At 40.4% G+C, this 21,177-nt stretch overlaps 1 protein-coding gene across 2 annotated transcripts in view; it reads left to right on the forward strand.

Annotated features, from left to right (window-relative positions):
* The first annotated feature begins 2,145 nt into the window (after nt 1-2,145).
* Nucleotides 2,146-21,177, forward strand: part of LOC148015915 (transcriptional adapter ADA2-like) — a 45,860-nt gene continuing 26,828 nt past the window's right edge. For both annotated transcript variants that reach the window (XM_087664040.1, XM_087664041.1), the window contains exons 1-3: nt 2,146-2,373; nt 4,058-4,113; nt 4,720-4,892. In XM_087664040.1, coding sequence (XP_087520166.1) covers nt 2,330-2,373; nt 4,058-4,113; nt 4,720-4,892 — 273 coding nt within the window. In that variant the 5' untranslated portion in view covers nt 2,146-2,329. The remainder of the gene's footprint in view (nt 2,374-4,057; nt 4,114-4,719; nt 4,893-21,177) is intronic.

The following is a 21,177-nucleotide window of genomic DNA, read 5'->3' on the forward strand; positions in this document are numbered from 1 at the left end:
GTTACCAGAATAAGGTGGAGAAGTTCAATAACACTAATCCCTATTGCACCTTTTGTAGTAGCAAGGAGGTGAATGTGTTGGGGTTGCACTTTCATTAAGAGGATATGGCATAGGTTTGAGAAGGTGATGCTAAAGGTGGCTTCATAGCTCAATAGTGTGGAAGTAAGTGTTGTTGGGGGATAGAGGTGACACGATGGTGGAATCCTAGAAATTATGGGCTATAATTACAGGAGTAATTATTAAGAGAGTCTATGCATTCGAAAATATTAGAGTTTATGATGGAGATAAATAGTAGATAGCATATAGATAATGCCTTTGAGGGGTGTTTTAAAGATGTCTAGCTTGTGTTGAGAGATCTAAAGTCATGTAATCCAATCTTAATAATAGTTGATTATACTTTGAGTAAGCTTTCACTATCCGTTCATTGGTGTTGTACATATTTTATATTTTCTTATAATACAATTATATTATTAAAAAAAGTATACCTCGATCATAGGATTGTTATGATTGCTTATTGTCAATTATGAAAGGACCATTTTTAAAATTGCCAAAAGGGGTTAGAGGAAAGTGATGAATGTATGTTGAACCTATAAACATATAGTCACCCAACTTGCATGGCTAGTGTCCAATTAATAGGAGTGCAACTAAGATGCATAGCGAGAGAAAGATTTGGGCCTTACACTAGATATAAGTGCACTAAAGCACATGATAAATAGACGTGTAGGGATAAAATAATATCGGGTTGTCATTGAAGGACTAGATTGTTAGATGGGTGGGCCTAGCTACATCAATCAATGGGTTGACTATAAGATGTATTTAGTTGAGGGTCAAGGAACAAGCACCATGATGAAAGATAGGGTTAATAACCATTTATAATCACATCATTCCTATGAACTAGTATGGCAAAATGATTGGAAAATAATTATGTAATGTGGATTATGCAATGAATAACTAGTTGACCAAGAATTTACATACATCATACTAGGTGTTTATTGAGCATGTTGTTTAATCCTATTAAGGAACGGCGAAAGATAACTAAAGAATGAACCTTGCATTGAATGTCGAACGATTTGTTTAAGCAACTGAGGTTTTTTAAAGGATAGTGGGTAGTTGGCATTCCTAAGTTGCACCCTCCTATGGTGGGTGGGCTTGATTAGTTGAACAAATTTTGAATACTCAATTTAAGTATTTGATACGTATAGTTTAGAATAAAATCTATGCGCATGTCTTCAAGGGGTGATACTAACCATTCAACAAATAGTGGAGATATTCACTATCCTCAAGAGCTAAGTGTATGTTGCGATTGCCTCTACGATACGTAATTTGACCAATGATATGATATAACATTGATGTTAGAAATCGAGGTGACCAGTCCTTATGTTAGCTTCTTCAAGATAGTGCTCTAATTAAGTGCTTTGAGCATTTTGAAACTAGTCAAGGTGAGAAGGTCTTGATTGGGCTTAACTTAGACCTTGTTCACTAGGTTACGTTGATAACGCTTATTGAGGGGATAGTGTGTTACCTTATATGCAATTAAATATCTATGGTGGGTGCTCATACATACACATATGCGTGCATGCGTGTGTGCACGTGAGTGCGTGTGCACATACACACATAGAAGCTACCTGTGTGCATCCATATATTGCGGTTTTTATTATTATGCATGGTTGTTTCTCTTTTGTGAGCTACAATAGAGAGCACATTACATCGATCAAGAATTTGTAATTAAAGAAAAGCTTTGAAAGTAGAGAAAAGGACACAAATGGAAGCTTATAATTAAAAGAAAATTTTTACTGCAATAAGTTTGTTCATGTAAAGACTACACAGTCAATCACATGTTTGTAGACATATGAAAACTAACATCTCCCCTTTAGAAATAAGATAAATAACAAGATGATATAATTAGTACGTAAATGAATAATAAAAACTCACATTGAGAACCTAAACGGGTTTAGTAGTGTTCACAAAAAACCAAGGTTTAGTGCCGAGTAAATTATTGAATACAAAAAAGAAAATAAGATTTCTAAGGAAAAAAGATTAAGTGATAAAAATTGAGACAATTTTAGTTATAATATAATAAAAAATGTGTGCAAGTAAAAGAGAAAACGTGCTGAAGGTCTTTGTATTGGTTATTGGTTAATTTTACTGAAGTGATTGTAGGCGGAGAGACACATGAAGGGATGACGGGGACACGGAGGTGCTGACTGGGATGACACGTCCTCATTGCTCATGTCTGGTCGTCAGTCTCACACAGGCAGCCAGGGCAATCGATTCTCTGCGGGGGGAGACAGGCAGGTAGATCGATCGAAGCAGCAGCTGATATTGCGCCATGGGCAGATACCGCGCTCCCGCCTCCACCTCCGAAGAGAACAGGTACAGTCGTCTCACACGAATTCCTGCGTTCCTGTTTTGTTTCGAAAACCCATTTCTTGAAGAGTTGGATGCTATGGCTGCCTCCATCGTTGTACGAAGATCGCCTTGCACTTCCAGAAAAATGTCCATCTCGCATGTATTGACATGCAACCTTACGCGAACTGTCAACATAATCACAAGGAGTTTTAGACAAATTCCCACTATATTTGCCATATTGTGAACCACGACAACGTCATGAGCTTCTGCGAGGAGCAGCCCCTGCCCCCCAACTGCACCCAGCTAGTTATCCAGTGCCTCCAGAGCAAACGCTCACCGATGATGAACATTATAGAGAAAAACAAGAGAGAACAGTCCCTTTCCTACATGGGCAAAAGTAAAAAGCTTCTCGTGCATGATCACCAGCAAAGCAAAATCTCACAGAGGAAGCCCATATACAAAGCAATTAGTCCTGTACTAACATCCCTAATATGAAAAATTTAAGGCATTGAAAATTGGAGGCTGTCTGCATGACTACTTTACATAGAGAAAATCTGCAGTGAAATAAGCTGACTTGAGATTGACATTGTGAATACCTGGGTCTATATCATTAATTAACTCAGGCAATGCCGGCTCATTTTACATGCCCCACATTAAGGAGGTGGCTAATTTATATTCTATCACACCAATGACTGCTGTATGAACAGCCACTCATCCATGTAGGCATGGCAGCCAATTATATAGCCATTGAAGCTGCCAGTTTACACTTCAGTGCACACTCTGATCAATTACAGTCCTCTTGATTACACCTTTCCAGCCTTGCAGTTAATATACAGCAATACCTCCAAATTTACTTTGCATGGCTAGGAATTTCAAATTAGTGCTTCTTGAACAGCTTAGAGTACACCAGGATAGGTTCTTGTAGCAAATTGCGTGTTTAGAATATGGCTTTCATACATTATCAATGAACCTCACGTCTTAAGAATGCTTGTATCAGGATATTGATATGCAGATACAAGCATATTTGTGTTAAGTAATTACATTAGTTGAACAAGTGCTGGCCCTGTTCTTAAAGTGCATTATACTAGAAGTAAAAGCCAAAGATGCCACAATTTTGTTCCATGGATTAGGCCTCGCTTTCCTATTCCTAGAAGACAAGAAGATTGTGAGAAGTCGAAGTATAAGCCTACTATGTGGTTGAACTCTGTAATGAACTTCATGGGAGAAGTTGAAGTGCAGGCTGAAGATGAGGACCATGTTGTCTTGAAGCCTAAGCCATCTTTCATACACCCAATGACAAGCCATGGGCCACACCCAAGATGCCTTATAAGAGAAGCATGGAGACTGAGGGTCACCAGCTGTAGGCTAGGATCAAGTGCTGCGATATTTTTGAGGATGTTTTTTCTTCCCCACAAAGATTTTGATGAGAGATGCAGAAGGCAGTAGAAGAAGGCACACTATAGATGCTAGCTTTTTGAGGGACACATCCGATATTTCTTATGTGGATGATCTCTGTGGTATAATCTTTCTAACCTCTTTGTCTTGCAAATTTGTTTGTGAAAATTGCTTTCTCCTGCTACAAGTGAGTGCAAGACTCGTGGATGTCTCAGGCGTACACTTGATGAGAATTATCTCAATTTTCTTGAGTTTGACTAAGATTGCTTCATGATTATAATTGCTAGATGAAAGTTATAATGGGTGTTAACAGGTCAAAAAGACGGCGCCTTGCGTTGAGTGGAGATAATGTGGAGTCAGGAGCAACAGGTTAGTCTGTTAGGTTTTCCATGTAGACAGTTTCATGCTGTGGAGAGTATTTCAAACAAGTACATGGCATGCTAGTTGCTTGTGCATTTGACCTTAAATCCCATGGTCCATGTTCGTTCGTCTACCAAGCTTCAAAGTTTTTTTTTGTCACTTATGGGAAAGTTACATCAGACATCTTTGCATATATAGTGCCCATTAGCACATTCTTTCAGCAAATTGGTATGTTCAAAGGTAGTCAGATGTGTCATTTTGAAACAACTGTTTTTGTGTTGATTAAGTAAAGTTATGTTTTGTACGCCAGATGCATAAAGGTCATGGTCTTTGGACCACCTTTTGTAATAAAATACCATTAGTGTTTGCAAAGGTATTTCTTTTACATGAAACACAATGATCATAGAAACTGTTGTCCTTATATGCTTACTTATCCAGTTAGCTTCAGGCTTTAGAACAATACTCCAGGGTTCATCTACCTCAAAAATGCAGAGTCAAGAAACTGTTGAATCTTTTTTTCGGTTCATAGGATAACCACCCAGAGTGGAGTACTCGATGAAAGCATTGTTGTTTGTGTGCCCATGTTGAAGAAGCAGTTGATTTTTGTGCTTGCAGGCAGCCATGAAGCTAAGAAAGCACTGTACCACTGCAATTACTGCAACAAGGATATTTCTGGCATCATTCGCATCAAATGTGCCAAGTGTCCTGATTTTGATCTATGTGTGGAATGCTTCTCTATTGGGGCAGAAGTCACTCCTCACAAGTCCAACCATCCTTACAGAGTTTTTGTAAGCCGCTTTTCTTGAGAATCTCTTCAAACACTAGAAGATTGTTTCTTTTGGAAGATACCGTGTGCGTAGTGGAAAGTCATGTTGTTGCTAAAATTGATTTACAAGGGTTGGTCAAGTTCGAGACTTTGGAAGTCTGTGTTTATGTTATCCTTAGGCATACAGTATGTAATTGGAATATCTGTAAAACTGCACTTTCAATCAAAGAAAGACACTTTGTGAAGTGTGAAGAGTACAAACTACTCTAGCGATGTCCACATTGTAGGCATTTTTGCACCACTGCACAAGGATGTGTTACTTGTGATTAAAAAAGGTTCTTTGTAAGTGAGGTGTTATGACTAGTAATGAAGGCTTAAAGCTTCAAATGTCATAAGAAAATTCAATGGTGTTCTTTGGAAGACCATATTCGCAGTTATATTGCAGGAGGGTGTAGTTATTTGAAAGACCTCCTAACTATGTGCTAAGTATAGCAAGTGAATAAGGATTCTTAGCTCATCAATGCCTTGTGTGGGTGTCGCAGTGATACTTCCACCACATATGTGTTAATCACGTGAATGAGGATTTTGAGCTCATCAAGTCCATATCTTATGTGTGAGCTGTATGTCATAGTGATGCTTTCTTCAAATATATGTCAAAATCAACAATGAGGCCTGCAAGTAAATGGTTAGGTGGGATAATCTACAAGTAAGAGAGGCAACATAGTCTAGCCTCGGGGGGCTTTAGTTGGATTTCCATTTTGTGCAATTTGAATGTAAACATATTACTCAACTATGGATCATTTTAGGAATCAGCATTTGAAGGTTTTAAAATCTCTAGATTGTGACGACATTTAGCGAGTGCTTAGAGTGGGTTGATGTTTTTGTGTGAGTGACCGTATGTGTAATTATAAGCTTGAAATGTTGAGCACCTGACAATTGCATTTTTTGATAATTTGGCCTTTTATCACCTAATTCATTTGGCTGAGGGTTTAGGGATGGTGTGCTCCAATTAACATGTTACATTTTGCAAAAAGGAAAAAAGAAAAAGAAAAAAAAAACCTGGAGAAACTCAAAGAAGTAAAAGTGCTCGATAGCCTAGCTACAACTAAAATTCTAAATCCTACGAGTACAAGGCTTCTTTTAGTAGTCTAGGGGGAATTTGGGAGATAAACCAAGGTGGGGTTGCGTAACACCATTGGGGTTGCCATTTTCATGATGTGAAAAACATGCTATGGTGACATCAAGTGTGAAAGAACAATTGTCTAGTCATACATGAACGGCTCTTCGTTGAAGATCAAGTGGAGTGTGGCTTCCAAATCTTGTACCTTATGAGGTTCCCAATAAGCTCCCACACCTTCAATTGGTAGGGCAAGGCATCCAAAACCAGTACCATAGCATATGAACCATTGGTGAATGCCATCTTGCTATATTGGTATCAATTAGTTGTTGAGCTAAAACACGCTTTAGAGCTAATTAGCATTTTTAAACAGCCCCAAAACACCTTAATTAATGAAAAACACAAATTTGCTACGTGGTTGGAGAGAGTTTTAGTGGTCCCTAAAGCCCTAATTTTTTGGGGCACCTTTCAACATCTACAAATAGATGGGTTGCCCACTATTTAGCCTTATCCTTTTGTATAGGTTTCTCAATCTATCGTGCAGATTTCAGCTATCAGCCACCTACCATCTGTTGTCCAGCCATCACTAACTACAGCCCATCACTATCCAGCCCTAGGCAGCCTGTTTTCAGCCATTGCCTGCTGTTTGGAGGTCTCCATTTGCTGTGTCATCATAGCACCTGATCAGTCTGCATTTTTAGCATTTGGTGCCAAGCAACGGGCTGCTGACATCTCTTCCATCGTGAAAGATGACTCCGGCAAAGACAGAAAACGATGAGAACCAGAAGAGAATTTTTTTTTTTAAAAGTCCCAATCGGTGAGCACGAGTGATTATTCTCTTCCCAACCACGCCTAGATAAGTGCTGGCATCTCCCTCCCCGTTTCCTCTGCCAGCCGTCCACTTTTGGTGAGTCCTACTATTCTTGGACTCTGTGACTCTCTAGGCTCCCCTTAACCCCGTTCGGGCGCCCAAAAGCCCGGACGGTCATTCTCGTGCATGTTCCCCTAGATTTACCTTAACGTTACATTAAATGTCACATTAATGTCACATTTCCTTCCCCTTAAGAATCGGTTTCATCCTCGAAAACGATACTTGGAAGGTCTAACTGTAAATCGGGAAACCTTTTCTTTAAAGTACTTACTCGCTCCCATGTTGAGCTTTCTTCTGAACAATCTTTCCACTTAACCAAACATTCTTGATAAATAGTATTCCTTGTTCGTCTATTACGAACATTTAATATTTTTTCTGGTTCATGTGGATTAGATTGGTCATTGAATAGCTCCTCAATATCATCATTTAAGATTAGATTATCCAAATCACCCAGCTTCTTCCTTAATTTACTTACATGAAAAATTGAATGTATTTTACTACCAACAGGTAGTTGGAGCTTGTAAGCCAATTCTCCCACCTTTTTAAGTATTATGAAAGGACCACAATACCTTGGCGAAAGCTTTGGACATTGTCCCTTTTTCATAGTTTTAGTTTGTTCAGGCACCTTAAGATAGACCAATTCTCCTTCTTCAAAGGAGATGTCTCTTCGGTGAGGATCTGCATATGCTCTAGCTTGATTTTGAGCTTTTTTAATATTTTCTTGAGCAAATTTTAACATACTATTCATATCCTCCAAAAAGTCTTTAGCTGCCTGAACCTTTTCCTTGTGCAGTCCTACTGCAAAAGGAGCTCTGGGCTGAAACCCGTACATTAACATAAATGGACTATATCCAGTGGAAGAGTGCTTGGCACTGTTATATGCAAACTGTGCTATCGGTAAATACTCTTCCCAATTAGTTTGCCTTTTAGTTACATATGCCCTAAGCATATCTTCAAGAATTTGGTTAACCCTTTCAGTTTGCCCATCTGTTTGCGGATGATCTGCCGTACTCATGCTAAGTTTAGTATCCAATTTCCTAAATACCGCACGCAAAAAATGGCTATCAAATTTTCTATCCCGATCAGAAACTATATTTGCCGGAAGGCCATACAATCGGTATATGTTCTCTACGAACAATCTAGCCAATTCTGGTGTTTTAACATCAGTTGAAGTTGGAATGAACCTAGCCATTTTGGTTAACCTATCCACAATCACCCACACAGAGTCGTGCCCCCTCTGTGTTCTAGGTAAAGCAACAATAAAGTCCATGGAGATACTCTCCCATTTTCCCGAAGGAATTTCTAATGGATGGAGAAGTCCTCCCATTTTTAATCTTTTAGCTTTATTAACCTGGCATTTATTACATTTGACCACATAGTCAAGGACGTCCTTATTCATTCCAGGCCAATAGAACTGCCTTTTAATAAGACTATAAGTCTTATTAACTCCTGGATGTCCCGCACTAGGGATATCATGACACTCAAAGAGTATTTGGCGCCTTATTTCTGTATCTTTCGGGACACATACCCTACCCTTGTAGAGTAAATAACCATTATCAATGGTAAAATTCTTCCACTTGAATCCAATTTGAGCAACCCTTGATGCTCCATTTCCTTGTTGAACATCCTCAGATATTCCTTCCTCAGTAGAAGCACTTTCATTTGGATCCCCATTTTTTATTGCTTCCCATATGTTGGAATATGCCGGATCAACCTGGCATTTCCCTTTTAAAGATTCAAGCAAGTTGGAAGTGAACTGAGTAAAACTCAATTCATTAATGATGGGCATTCTACTGAGTGCATCAGCTACTATATTATATTTTCCTTTTCTATATCTTATCTCATAGTCGAACTCTTGAAGGAGTTTGGCCCATCTGGCTTTACGCTCGTGTAAATCCGGTTGATCATTAAGCCACTTAATGCTTTCATGATTCGATAAAATCAAAAGTTTGGCACCATACAAATAGTGCCTCCATTTCTTCATTGCATGTACTATTGCATACAGCTCCCTCTCATAAACAGAATAATTCTGTTTTGCACGATCTAATTTCTTGCTTTCAAAAGCAACTGGTCGACCTTCTTGTAATAAGACCGCGCCTATCGCCTTATCACTGGCATCAACTTCAACCACAAATGGTTTATTGGGATCCACTATTAATAGTACTGGAGCTGTAGCAATAGCTACCTTAAGTTTTTGAAAACTTTCATTTTGGTCTGTTCCCCAATTAAAACTTTTCCCTTTCCCTTTAAGTTGGTCTGTCATTGGAACAGCTATTTTGGCATAATCTCGAATGAATCTACGATAAAATCCAGATAAACCTAGGAAGATCTGCAGCTCTTCCAGGTTTCTTGGAGGTGGCCATTCAATAATTGCCCTTACTTTTTCTGGATCCATGTTGATTTCCTCTTTCGAGATAATATGCCCCAAATATTTGACCTCTTGTGCAAAGAATTCACATTTAGTTTTCTTCGCATAAAGGGAATGTGTTCTTAACAGTTGGAATACTAATTGTAAGTGTTTCAAATGTTCTTATCTTGATTTACTAAAGATCAAGATATCATCCAAAAAGACTACTACAAAATGTCCTAGATAGGGCCGTAAAACACTATTCATCAGCTTCATAAAGGTAGCTGGTGCATTAGTGAGGCCAACATCACCAAAAAATCATAATGCCCGTATCTAGTACGAAATGCCGTCTTGGGAACATCTTGTGCCTTAATTCTTACTTGGTGATAGCCTGATCTTAAATCTATCTTTGTGAAGAATTTTGCCCCTTGTAATTGATCAAAAAGATCTTCCATTCTGGGCATGGAAATTTATTCTTCACCGTTATTTTATTAAGTGCTCTATAGTCAACACAAAGTCGCATAGAACCATCTTTTTTCTTTACCAATAAAATTGGTGAAGCCCAAGGTGAATTACTGGGTTGAATAAACCCTTTATCCAGATAATCCTTAATTTGTCTTTCAACTTCTTGATGCTGTGTTTCAGTTAACCTATACGGTGGTTTTGAAATAGGGTGTGTATCCTTATTTATATCAATTGGGTGATTTATATCACCCCTATCTGGTGGAAGGCCACTTGGTAAATCAGAAGGAAACACATCTTTAAAATCATCTAACAAACTACTCAATTCATTATTAACATTCAATTCACAAACATAAGAAAATTGTTGCTTTATATTACAGAAAGTAAAAGTATTCTGTACAGGAAGAGACCATAGCATATATACCTCACAAACTTCCTTCTTTATCAGCTTCTGAACTTCAGTAGAACACAGCAAAGGATTATCAGATACTTCATGTTCATCTTGAATAACAAAAGTCTTACCATCCCTTTCAAATTCCAGTGTATTATGGTGATAACTACGTTTTAAGGATGGTTCCAATCCCCATAGCCACTCCCTCCCTAGAGCAATATCAGCTCTTTCCATGTTCATTATTTGGAAATCAAGTTTATCTTTATATCCTTGAATCTCAATTTCCAAATTGGATACCATTGTATCCCATATTTTATTGTCTTGGCCTTGCATCATACGAACAACATATTGATGCCCACTTTTTTGTTGGGGAAGTTTCAATTTTTTGACAAGTGCATAATTTATAAAATTATGTGTGGCAGAGTCATCAATCATGACTCTAACCCTTTTTCCAGCTATCAATCCATGTACTCTAAGTAAATCATGTGGCCCAAAAGTAGGCTGCCACATAGAAGTTGACATACAACACTTATGTTGTACATCCATGTGCAAGACCTCTAAAGATTTGTACTTTTCATGGCCCTTTAATTCTAAGGTCTGCACTACATGGATTTGTTTTTCTTTTCCCTTGCCCTTGTCCTTATCCTTTCCTTTGTCTTCCCCATTTTTCTTTTGAGGGCAATTCCAAGCAGCATGGTTAGGGGATAGGCAATTGAAACACAACTTTTCTTTTTTGGCCTTATCAAAGTCATCAGGACTTAACTTTGGCCTCATATATGGTTTCTTTTCAAAAGGTTGTTTTTTACCCTTAAAAAATGGCATTTTCCTTTTAAATTTGCCCACAAATTTTGAGGTTTCCAATTCCTTAGACTTGGGCTCCGTATCAGTGAGACTAGTGAGTGTACCTGGACGCATACTATCTTCATGAATTAATGCAAATTTAATTGCCTCTTCCAGCGTCTTAGGTAAACTCCGTTTTACTTCCTTTTTACAAGCTTTATCTAGTCCCCTAATGAATCCTCTTGTTTTTTGGAATTCATCTATTCCTTCCAATTTGAGGATTATCTCACGATATTCCTCCAGATATGTCAGCAGGGGTCGTCCCTTTTGTCTGACATAATCCCAATCTTCCCAATTTCTTTCCATTTCATTTTCAGGAAGAAATTCTTTCAAAAAGACGGATTCAAATTGAGCCCAGGTTTCAGGTATTTTATTCACCTCCTTTAAAGTTCGCCACCACTTATATGCTTTGGGCCCCAAAGTTAAACTAGCCTCCAGTGCTTGGAGATGTGGTGGGGTATTTTTTAATTTATGTAAATCTTCCCATTTTTGGAGGAAATTAAAGATTGTGTCTTTATTCCTATCTTTTTCCTCCCCGTAAAATTGAGGTGGTTTCATATCCTTTAGAACTGGATTATCCCTCAATTTATGGTAAGGTTAGGGTTCCTTAGGATCTCGCATAGTCACATCTAAATCTTTCGATGAAGATGGGACATCTGAGGATTCTATCTTATTTTTATCTCTTTCCAACAATAAAGTTAATTGAGATTTTATTTCAGTGAGTGTTTGAGTTAAAAATTCCATTTGAACCCCCTGAGTTTGCACACGAGCAGTAAGATCATCGAATTGCTCTCGTGTAGCAAAAAATTCTTCCCATTGTTCTTCTTGTATTTCTGGTTCATGGGGATCTACCATAGGTTGGTCCCCAGAACTAGAGCTTTCCATTACCCTTTCTTTCCCTTTTTCTGCCATTAATACACTGGAATTGGAAAGCAAAGATAAGAAATTTGCATACAAAGTAAAGTACTTACCTGATTTTAATGGCAGGCGGTGGTTGCTGGTTTGGAAAGAAACCCGAAGAGTAAGGAACAAATTTTATCTTCCCAGACTAGAGCAATGAAGCAGTCATGCTGGAAATTCAATTTCCTGACTTCAGTCGTGTATGACATTTTCTGTCAGTTCCATGACATTTTTCTGTCCGTCTCACAGCAGTCGTGACAACAGTCGTGTCACGTTTCACGTTTTGCCTCCGTCTCACAGCAGTCGTGACACGTTGTCGCGTTTCACCTCACGACCACACGCCTGGTCGTTTCGTCTGAACCTTCCTTCTGCCCGTAACGTCACTTTTTACGTGATGTGGCACGTCTCACTTTTTTTTTTCTTCACGGCCCGTCACGCTTTCACGGCGTCTTTTTTCGGCCAGAACTCATTAATGACGAGTGACACGCGACCTTGCGAAGGACTGACGACCTGGCGGACGACTGACGACCTGGCGAACGACTGACGACCTAGCGAACGACGGATCTGGCCGTTGAACCATAGGCTCTGATACCAATGAAAGATGACTCCGGCAAATACAGAAAACGATGAGAACCAGAAGAGAATTTTTTTTTTTTTAGTCCCAATCGGTGAGCACGAGTGATTAATGAAAGATGACTCCGGCAAAGACAGAAAACGATGAGAACCAGAAGAGAAATTTTATTTTTTAGTCCCAATCAGTGAGCACGAGTGATTATTCTCCTCCCAACCACGCCTAGATAAGTGCTGGCATCTCCCTCCCCGTTTCCTCTGCCAGCCGTCCACTTTTGGTGAGTCCTACTATTCTTGGACTCTCTGACTCTCTAGGCTCCCCTTAACCCCGTTCGGGCGCCCAAAAGCCCGGACGGTCATTCTCGTGCATGTTCCCCTAGATTTACCTTAACGTTACATTAAATGTCACTTTGTGTGACATAATCCCAATCTTCCCAATTTCTTTCCATTTCATTTTCAGGAAGAAATTCTTTCAAAAAGACGGATTCAAATTGAGCCCAGGTTTCAGGTATTTTATTCGCCTCCTTTAAAGTTCGCCACCACTTATATGCTTTGGGCCCCAAAGTTAAACTAGCCTCCAGTGCTCACTTTTAATGTCACATTAATGTCACACATCGGGTGACTAATGCAGTACTTGTGTTTTTGTTGTCCAACAGGCCGTCTAGATCAGCAAACACCTCTCTTGTGGTGGCCTAACAGTTCTTTGCCTTGGGTGATCAGTTTTCAGCCTTTCTTTGATGGTACACTAATGCGTTTACTAGATTTTAGTCTCCAACTGATGTATTTTGGTGACTAGCCTGCTGCCTTTCATTATTCAGCACTCTCTCATCTCCGGCTGGTGGTTACTGCACTTGGGATCCATCTTTGATGGATGTCACTCTCCAACACTGCATTGCTTTGCCCTTGGGCATTTTGTATACTCTTACATTCATGTATCGTATTCTTTCATTTTAGGGTTTCTCCTCTCTATGTTTGAGTTTTGCGTTTTTGCATTTTGCGTTTAGGGTTTGAGTTTTGCTTGTCTCTGTTTGAGTCTTGGTCGTACATGTGTTTCCTTAGTGTAAACCCTAGCATATCTTCATATGGTATTAGAGCCGGTGCTCTTCGAAAGAGTATCCTACGGTGATTGTGGAGGCTAGTCTTTGTGCAAGACTCACATGCAACTTGATTCAGACTCAATGCCTTAGGCATCTTCTTCTAGGGATCCTACAACGCTCTATTAGACTTCTCCATCGTTGGAGGCTTTGAGAAAGCATCATGGTCTCAAGGAGGAGGTAGACATACCTTCATCTTTATTGTCTTCTTATTGTTTTGGTTATCTTACAAATGAAGAGTTTGAGGAGTACTTGTGCATCATGTTCAGGTACTATGCATCCCATTGTGTAGAGCACCATTGGACGGATCCTAAGCTGTGTCCATTGGTGGATTATACCATCATCCTTCTTCCCATGATACTTTATCACCTTTTCCTCATCATCATCGATATCCTCTAGTGGTTGGGTATTCTTGTACTGTTTTGTGATGTGTTGGGTGTAACATCCCCACTCTTACCTTCTAGGTCATTGCTATTTAATTGGCCATGATCCCTAAAATTAACTTTCCATCCAAAAAGGAAAAAGATTCAATGTGGTTCCATTTGCCTTTGTAGGGCTTGGTAGGCCAGTGGGCAGCCAATGAGCACCCTTTGTTTGATGTCCTGTCCTCTCGAGGGTGACTACTTGGACTCCCTTGGTAAGATAACCATCGCCTCTGTAGTCTTGGTGGGCCACTGGGGAGTCGACATGCACTCTTTGTTTGATGCCCTGGCTGCTTCGGGGTGGGACGCCTTGGGGTAAACATTGCCGGTGTAACCGGCCTGTTCACTGGGAAGGGCGGTAGTGTACAACCAAAATATATAAATACTTTCACCCAATTTAGAGTCGCCCACTTTACCTGAATTTAAAGACACAGAATCAAGAAGAAAAACATGAAGCTAGAATGCTCCTGTTGCAACACGTACACCCTGTTGGCCCCTAAGTTAGGCGCCCCTTGCGGTATTTCTTTATTTTTAAAAAGAGAAAGTACAATGGGCTGTCTTTCACCTATTCTGGGTGAAATTTGACAGCATAACAGTACAATTACTGACCCAAATCAAGTTGACCAGGAGGGGAAACTCTGCCCAAGTCTGAAACTTCGGGTTGGAGTGCAGAATTGACCATTTCAGTCTGCTGTAATTACTGGTTCAGACCTGTTCTGAGACCTGTTTTCAACTCATACTGTTCCCTGTACTGTTCAGCCCACTGTAATTACTGGTTCAGACCTGTTCTGAAACCTGTTTTCAGCTCATATTGTTCCCTGCACTGTCCTGCATCATCAGTGCCAAGTGCCCCTTGATTCTGACATCAATTGGGCTCTGAAATAACCTCTGAACAGTCCAGAATCAGTACTGGTTTAGTGCTGTTTTAGGCACTTGCTTGGTGAGGTTACCACCCTCACCTGTTCCTGCTCGTGGGCAGCAAACAACTGCTCCTGTTCCTGGAGAAAGGAGGCTCTTGCCTCATGCAAAAACAGCATATTCCACGCAGCTGTACCTGAATCAGAAGAAAGGCCCTTGATTCTGCAGCATAACCATACTGTCAGGGAGAGAAAGAGAGAGAGTAGGAAGCAAGCTTAGCCCTCTATGCATCATAAATAAGGTAGACCAGCTCGCAAGAGCTCTCCATCAGCAACTGTCCTTCTCAAATGAGCCCTTCTAAGCCCAAAAACTGCACGCCAGCCCTCTTTAAAGAGGTAAGCGCACCAATTTGTGCCAAATGGCAGCACTGTAAGATATTTCCCGTTCTAACCTTCGGGTTTAAAATTCTCCATCCTCGGTTCAAAATTTGACCTCGGCACAGACTAGAGGATTAGTCCTCGTGCAAAAACGAAGATAATGACGCGAACAGATTCTGAGGTCCAAAAATAGTAACTCCCTAAATTTAAGGAGTTGCTTCCATTGCATCCCACTAGTCTTTTGACCATCTTTGCAGACTATGGCTACATCCAAATTTGTAATGTAGCTCAACTGAAAGTGAATTTCCATTGATGACCCCACATGGACTAATCTCTTGAAGATTTGTCCATCTTCACTTTGAACTAGTCTCTTCCAAGCTAGTTCTTCAACACACTTGTCCATATACACTTTCACAAGTCTCTTCCAGGCTTGTCAATCTACAGTACCATCAGTCTCTTCCAGACTTGTACTGGACCTTAACTGTCCAGTCTTGACTCACTAGACATTCCTGTCCGTTTCACATACTGGCCATGCAACTCAGGCGTTTAGATTTCAAGAGGGATTCTTCCAAAAAGAAAAACCAAATAAAATATGTAATAAAGAAATCAGCAAAAAAGGTAATAGTTGTCACAGTCTTGTGACAGCCGGCCTTTCCTTTCAGGTTCAGTTTTGGGCGTAAGAGGGGATGTTGAGCTAAAACATGCTTTACAATTGATTAGCATTTTTAAATAGCCCCAAAACATGCTTAATTAATGAAAAACACAAATTTGTGTGCGGTTCGAGAGAGTTTCAGTGGCCCCCAAAACCCTAATTTTTTGGAGCACCCTTCAACATCTATAAATAGACGGGCTACCCACCATTCAGCCTTATTCTTTTGTGCGGGTTTCTCACTCTATCGTGTAGATTTCAGCCATCAGCCACCTACCATCCGTTGTCCAGCCATCATTGATTGCAGGCCATCACTATCTAGTTCTAGGCAGCTTGTTTTCAGCCATCGCCCTGCTATTTGGGGGTCTCCATATGCTGGTCATCATAGCACATGATCAGCCTGCGTTTTTAGCATCTGGTGCCAGGCGACAAGCTGCTACCATCTCTCCCACCAGGTGACTGTTGCAGTACGTACGTTATGTTGTCCAATAGGCTGTCTAGATCAGCAAACTCCTCTCTTGTTGTCACAATTTCTTTTCCTCGGGTGATCAGTTTTCAGCCTTTCTTTGGTGGTACATTGTTGCGTTTACTAGATTTTAGCCTTTGGCTGCTGCATTTTGGTGACCAGCTTACTGCCCTTCATTATTTTGCACTCTCTTATCGTTGACTGGTGGTTATTGCACTTGGAATCTGTCTTCGGTGGATGCCACTCTCCGACATTGCATTGTGCTGCCATTGGGCATTTTATACACTTTTACATTCATTTACAACATGCATTCACTTCAAAGTTTCTTCTCTATGTGTTTGTCTTTGTGTTCAAGTTTTGAATTTTTGCGTTTTGCGTTTAGGGTTTGAGTTTTACTTGTCTCTGTTTGAGTTTTTGTGTTTCAGTCTTGGTTGTACTTGCTGTTTCCTTAGTGCAAACCCTAGCATATTTTACACTAGTTGCTCGTTGCAAGACCCCCATGGATTGTTGGCTAGACAAAGGACACCTTGCAGCTATTTGCTATCCCAAAGATGCCTCTAGAAGGTTCATAATGGCTTTGTGTTGCTTTGATTTCCCTGATATTGGTTGCCAGGGGGGCCCACTCCATATAATCCCACATCACTATATGGCATCAATTTGTGCCATGTAGGTGAAGAAACTCATTAAAATATGTGAAATTGAAGAGGCTTGTTGGCTCTAGTCCCCTCGGTTGCAATAATCTAGCTCATCCAAAGCTCTACTCCCATAGCTATGCTTGGCACTCTATGAATGTTTGACCAAGCAAGATGCGGGTCTAACTTCTTGCGGCCTAGTGATCCTAACTTCTTCATTGGCTTGGAGATCTATTAGATGGCACATGGCATTTTCATATCTTAGCATAGGTACATCTTCGAGTTACTTTTTGGAGTTCGGTATGGCCGAGTATTGGCCTTTTTCTTGTCCCATGAAATGAGAGTCCAAGCTTTTGATGTTTGGAGATCCCCTTCTAGATGCTACCCGTTTCAAGTGCCTTGTTGGTTCATTGATGTGGCTTATTCACACTTGCCCGGACATTTCCTTTGTGGTGGCATCATTGTCTTTTTTAATGAAGACTCCTACTTAGGCTCATTGGAGAGCTACTTTGCACATTCTATGCTATTTATAGGGGACTTGATCCTATGGGATCATGTAAGGAGAGAGGGCCACTCTTTCTAGATGGAGCGACTCAAATTGGGTTGGTAATGTGGATTTGAGACAATCTGCTATAAGTTATGCTTTCTCCCTTGGATCGGGAGCTATCTCATGGAGTAGTAAGAAGCAGCCTACTATAACACTTTCTTCTACAGAGGCTGAGTATTGTGCCCTTTGTTCCATAGCTATGGAGGCAGTTTGGCTCTGTTGGATGTTGGTAAAGATTGGCTTTTTGTAGGCAGGTCCTAGTCAGTTGCGTGTGGATAACCAAAGTGCCTTAGCTTTGACCAAGAACCTCGTGTTTCATGTCGCACGAAGCACATCAAGGTTCAGTACCATTATGTACAGGAGTATATCGTGGATTGTGAGTTAGTAGTGGTCTATTGTCCTATGGTGGACAATGCGGCAGATCTCTTCACGATGCCTTTTACCCTAGGTGTTTGTGCTTCATCACATGAGATTGTTGGGTCTTCAGACTCTTGTGTGAATTTCTTAGGTTTGTCTGACATTTTAGAGCATTTGCTACCCTCCTAGTTAGTTTCCAGCCCCCTGCTAGCTTGCAACTGCTCTAGGACTGCCATCTCAACATTTGCACAGTTTTTTATTGCAGTTGGCCCAGTTAGGGGCAGGTTGGCCAGATCAGTTCAGCCAGTTTTGGTGGTTTTCAACCATTTATAGGCGACACACTTGGCTGGGCAGACCTCTCACTCTTCTATCTCATAGGTGCTTCGTTAGGTGGCTGCAGTCTTCTCTGTCTCCGGTGCGGGTAGGAGGCTGCATACTCTCCGACTCCATCATCGTCACCGTCTCCATCACCATCACCATCCCCTTCACTGTTGAAGGTGATGTCATCACTATTTAGCCTAATTCGGTGCCCTTACATCAGTCTTGGGTCGCGTGCTGGGATTGACCAGCCCTCATTGTATTCAGCTTTAGTCTTTGTTCAGTGCAGATCATTCTTCTCTTCCTTCTTTCTCTTCCTTCTTTCTCTTCTCTTCTCCTTTTCTCTTGGTGTTCATGATTCTCTTCCATTGTGCACTCTCACAGATCCTTCATAGAAGGAGAGTCATCAATAGAGAGCATTCAATGCTTCTTCTTCAAGGTGATACGGTGGGAAAAAGTCTTTTGATGTTGGAGGGCAGAAAGTTTTGTCCACACTTCTGCCGCTGTCCGCAGTATGTGTACATGAACAAGGATAGAGTCCTATAAGCTCATAAAGAGAGAGGATTGGGCTCGAGAGTTGAGCCGACCCCAAAGGGCTGCACAATCCATAGTAGGACCAATTGTGGGATCCTCCACGAGATGAGGAATGGGGGTAGTAATGAAAGCCCAATAGACTCCTCATCTGAGTCATCTTTGTAGACCTGCAAACACACTAAATCTGTTGTGTTTTGGTGTAGAAGAGCGTGAATTGAGAGAATAAATAGCTACACTTGTAAAAGTATAGTGGTTGTTGTTGTGCCTTTATGAAAAGCACCTTAGCGATGCAAAAATCTGCGTTTTCTGCAGTAAGCAGCATGCTGAAAATCTACGTTTTCAACAGCAGTGGTCTCCTTCGGTTGGAACTTGTGTCCTTGCTTAGGTGATGATATCATGTGAGAGTGCGCAATGGAAGAGAGACACAAACATGGAGAGGAAAGAGAAGAGAGACACATTAGGAAGAGGAGAAATTTGCACTGAATGTGAAATGAATGTTGAATACAATGATGGACCAATTAGTCCTTGCACCAGCCCAAAGCGTCAATGTTATGAGGATGTGAAATTTTATTACTTTGCTCATCATTTGATGAAAAGTTAATTAAATGTGTTAATGTGGCTTGCACATGTGAGGTGCAAGCCAATTATTTCAAAGTGTGGGACCCAGGACCTTGAGATATCAATTGGTGCCAAAGGCAAAAGTTGTAATAAGTTATGTCTGATAGGTACTAGGTGGTACCCGATGTCAGATTTTGGCCTAGACCAATTTATTAGCCCACTAATTTTAGTGGTGACATTAGAGATTAGGCATTAATTAATTAATTATTGCCAGTCTAAGGGTCAATAATTGCTTAGGGATACTTGAAAGACAAATTGTCCCAACCAATTTAATTATTGACTGGTAAAATTAAATTTTCGAGTACTAGAATAATTATTAAATCAATTTTTAGAATTGATATTCTGAAAATTAATTTAATAAGTTCGATAATGCTGGAAAATGGGATTAGAAGGCTACCACTTGGCGAAACTTGCGCATGTAAGTGGGAAAAACGTTTTTAGGGGCTGGTGGAATTGTATTCTAGCCATTGTGGGGGAGGAGGAGGTTGTTAGAGAGCAAGGAGAGGTTGCTAATGTGATTTGCAGCCACTACAGATTAGTCCTATAGCATGTGATAGTAGTTTGGAGCCCTCTAGGAGTAGGTGGTAGCATCCCAAGGTTCTTTTGGTGCAAATGATAGAATATATGAGGAGACAATAATTTTTTTGGCGGTCCCCTGTTGTGGGGAACTGCTTCCATGGCTGTTTGAGTAGGGCAGCAACAATTTTTTGGCATTTCTTACAATGAAACTTTGAAATTTCTCTTTCTACAACCTTCTCTCTCATTCTCCAACCATCTCTCAAGTTATCTCAGTATTTTTCAGCGGTTTGAGCCATCAGAGGAAGAGATTTTAGTCAATCTTTGTTGTAAACCTTAATTTACAGCAGAAATTAGGGTTTGACAATCATCTCGAGATGCATGCTCAGAATTGAGGGCCTAGGAATTTCAGGGAGATTCAAGAGGGCAGCAAGCCAATGTGAGATTTGGGGTTGAATTTGTCTTTTAAGTAGCAGGGTGAGGGCCAATTCCCAAGCAAACTAACGGGTAAATTGGTTTGGAGACTTATTGGTCAGTTTTGACAATAGGAGGCACTTGGATTAGCAGTGGAGATTAGAGGATTTGAGTTGTACTTTTTCATTTGCAATATAAGATAAACAAATATTGCAAGAGGCGCCAGTTTTGGGGCCAACAGGGTGTCCAATGTCCAAGATTAAAGTGGTAAGTGTGCATTTTCAGTTTACGCGAATTTTATGCTTGTTGTAATTAGTGATTAATTAGGTTATTTACTAGCCTATCCGAGAAGGAAGGCTGGTTTCATGGTTCCATCATTGGAATACCATCAATTGCCTCGAATTGGTGGGCTTGAGGCACCTGATTGAAGGTTAGAAGCTTTGCTCTATGGCTGAAATTGTAGTCAGCTAAGTATTATAGCAAGAACGTCTTAAGATAGTGAGATGGGATCAAGCAAGGATGATGCCTCTCAATCTGAAAATTCACGAAGTGTTGGGGAAAATGCAATGCGTGATCTTGGACAAGGCACAAAGCATGGGTAGCAAGCTGAGAATGGGGGAATTTGACAAGAGGTGGGTCCTTCTAGGTCTCTCAAAGCTGATGACTAGCAGGAGTAAGAGGAATTTAATGACCAATTTAAAGATCAACTGAGGAATTTAATGACCAATTTAAAGATCGGCTGAGGACAATAGCTGAAATGTTTATGCAATTGCCAAATGATACTTAATTCATGCGCTTGGGCAGCAAAGGCAAGAAGAGGGAATCATCTTCAAGAGCTTCGAAACAGCAAGATGCACCAAAGGAAGAGCCAATACAACAGCATGATATTCCAAATGTGGGTAGTGAGTATAAGCAAATGATGCACGTGGAGCAATTGATGTATATGCAAGGCCAACTTGGAAGTACCAACAATGTTTTTTGGATAACAAGGCATGCATGCAATTATG

Source organism: Lygodium microphyllum, chromosome 23, assembly GCF_053477565.2.
Source record: "Lygodium microphyllum isolate KBCC chromosome 23, Lygodium_microphyllum_v1.1.10, whole genome shotgun sequence".
NCBI lineage: Eukaryota > Viridiplantae > Streptophyta > Polypodiopsida > Schizaeales > Lygodiaceae > Lygodium > Lygodium microphyllum.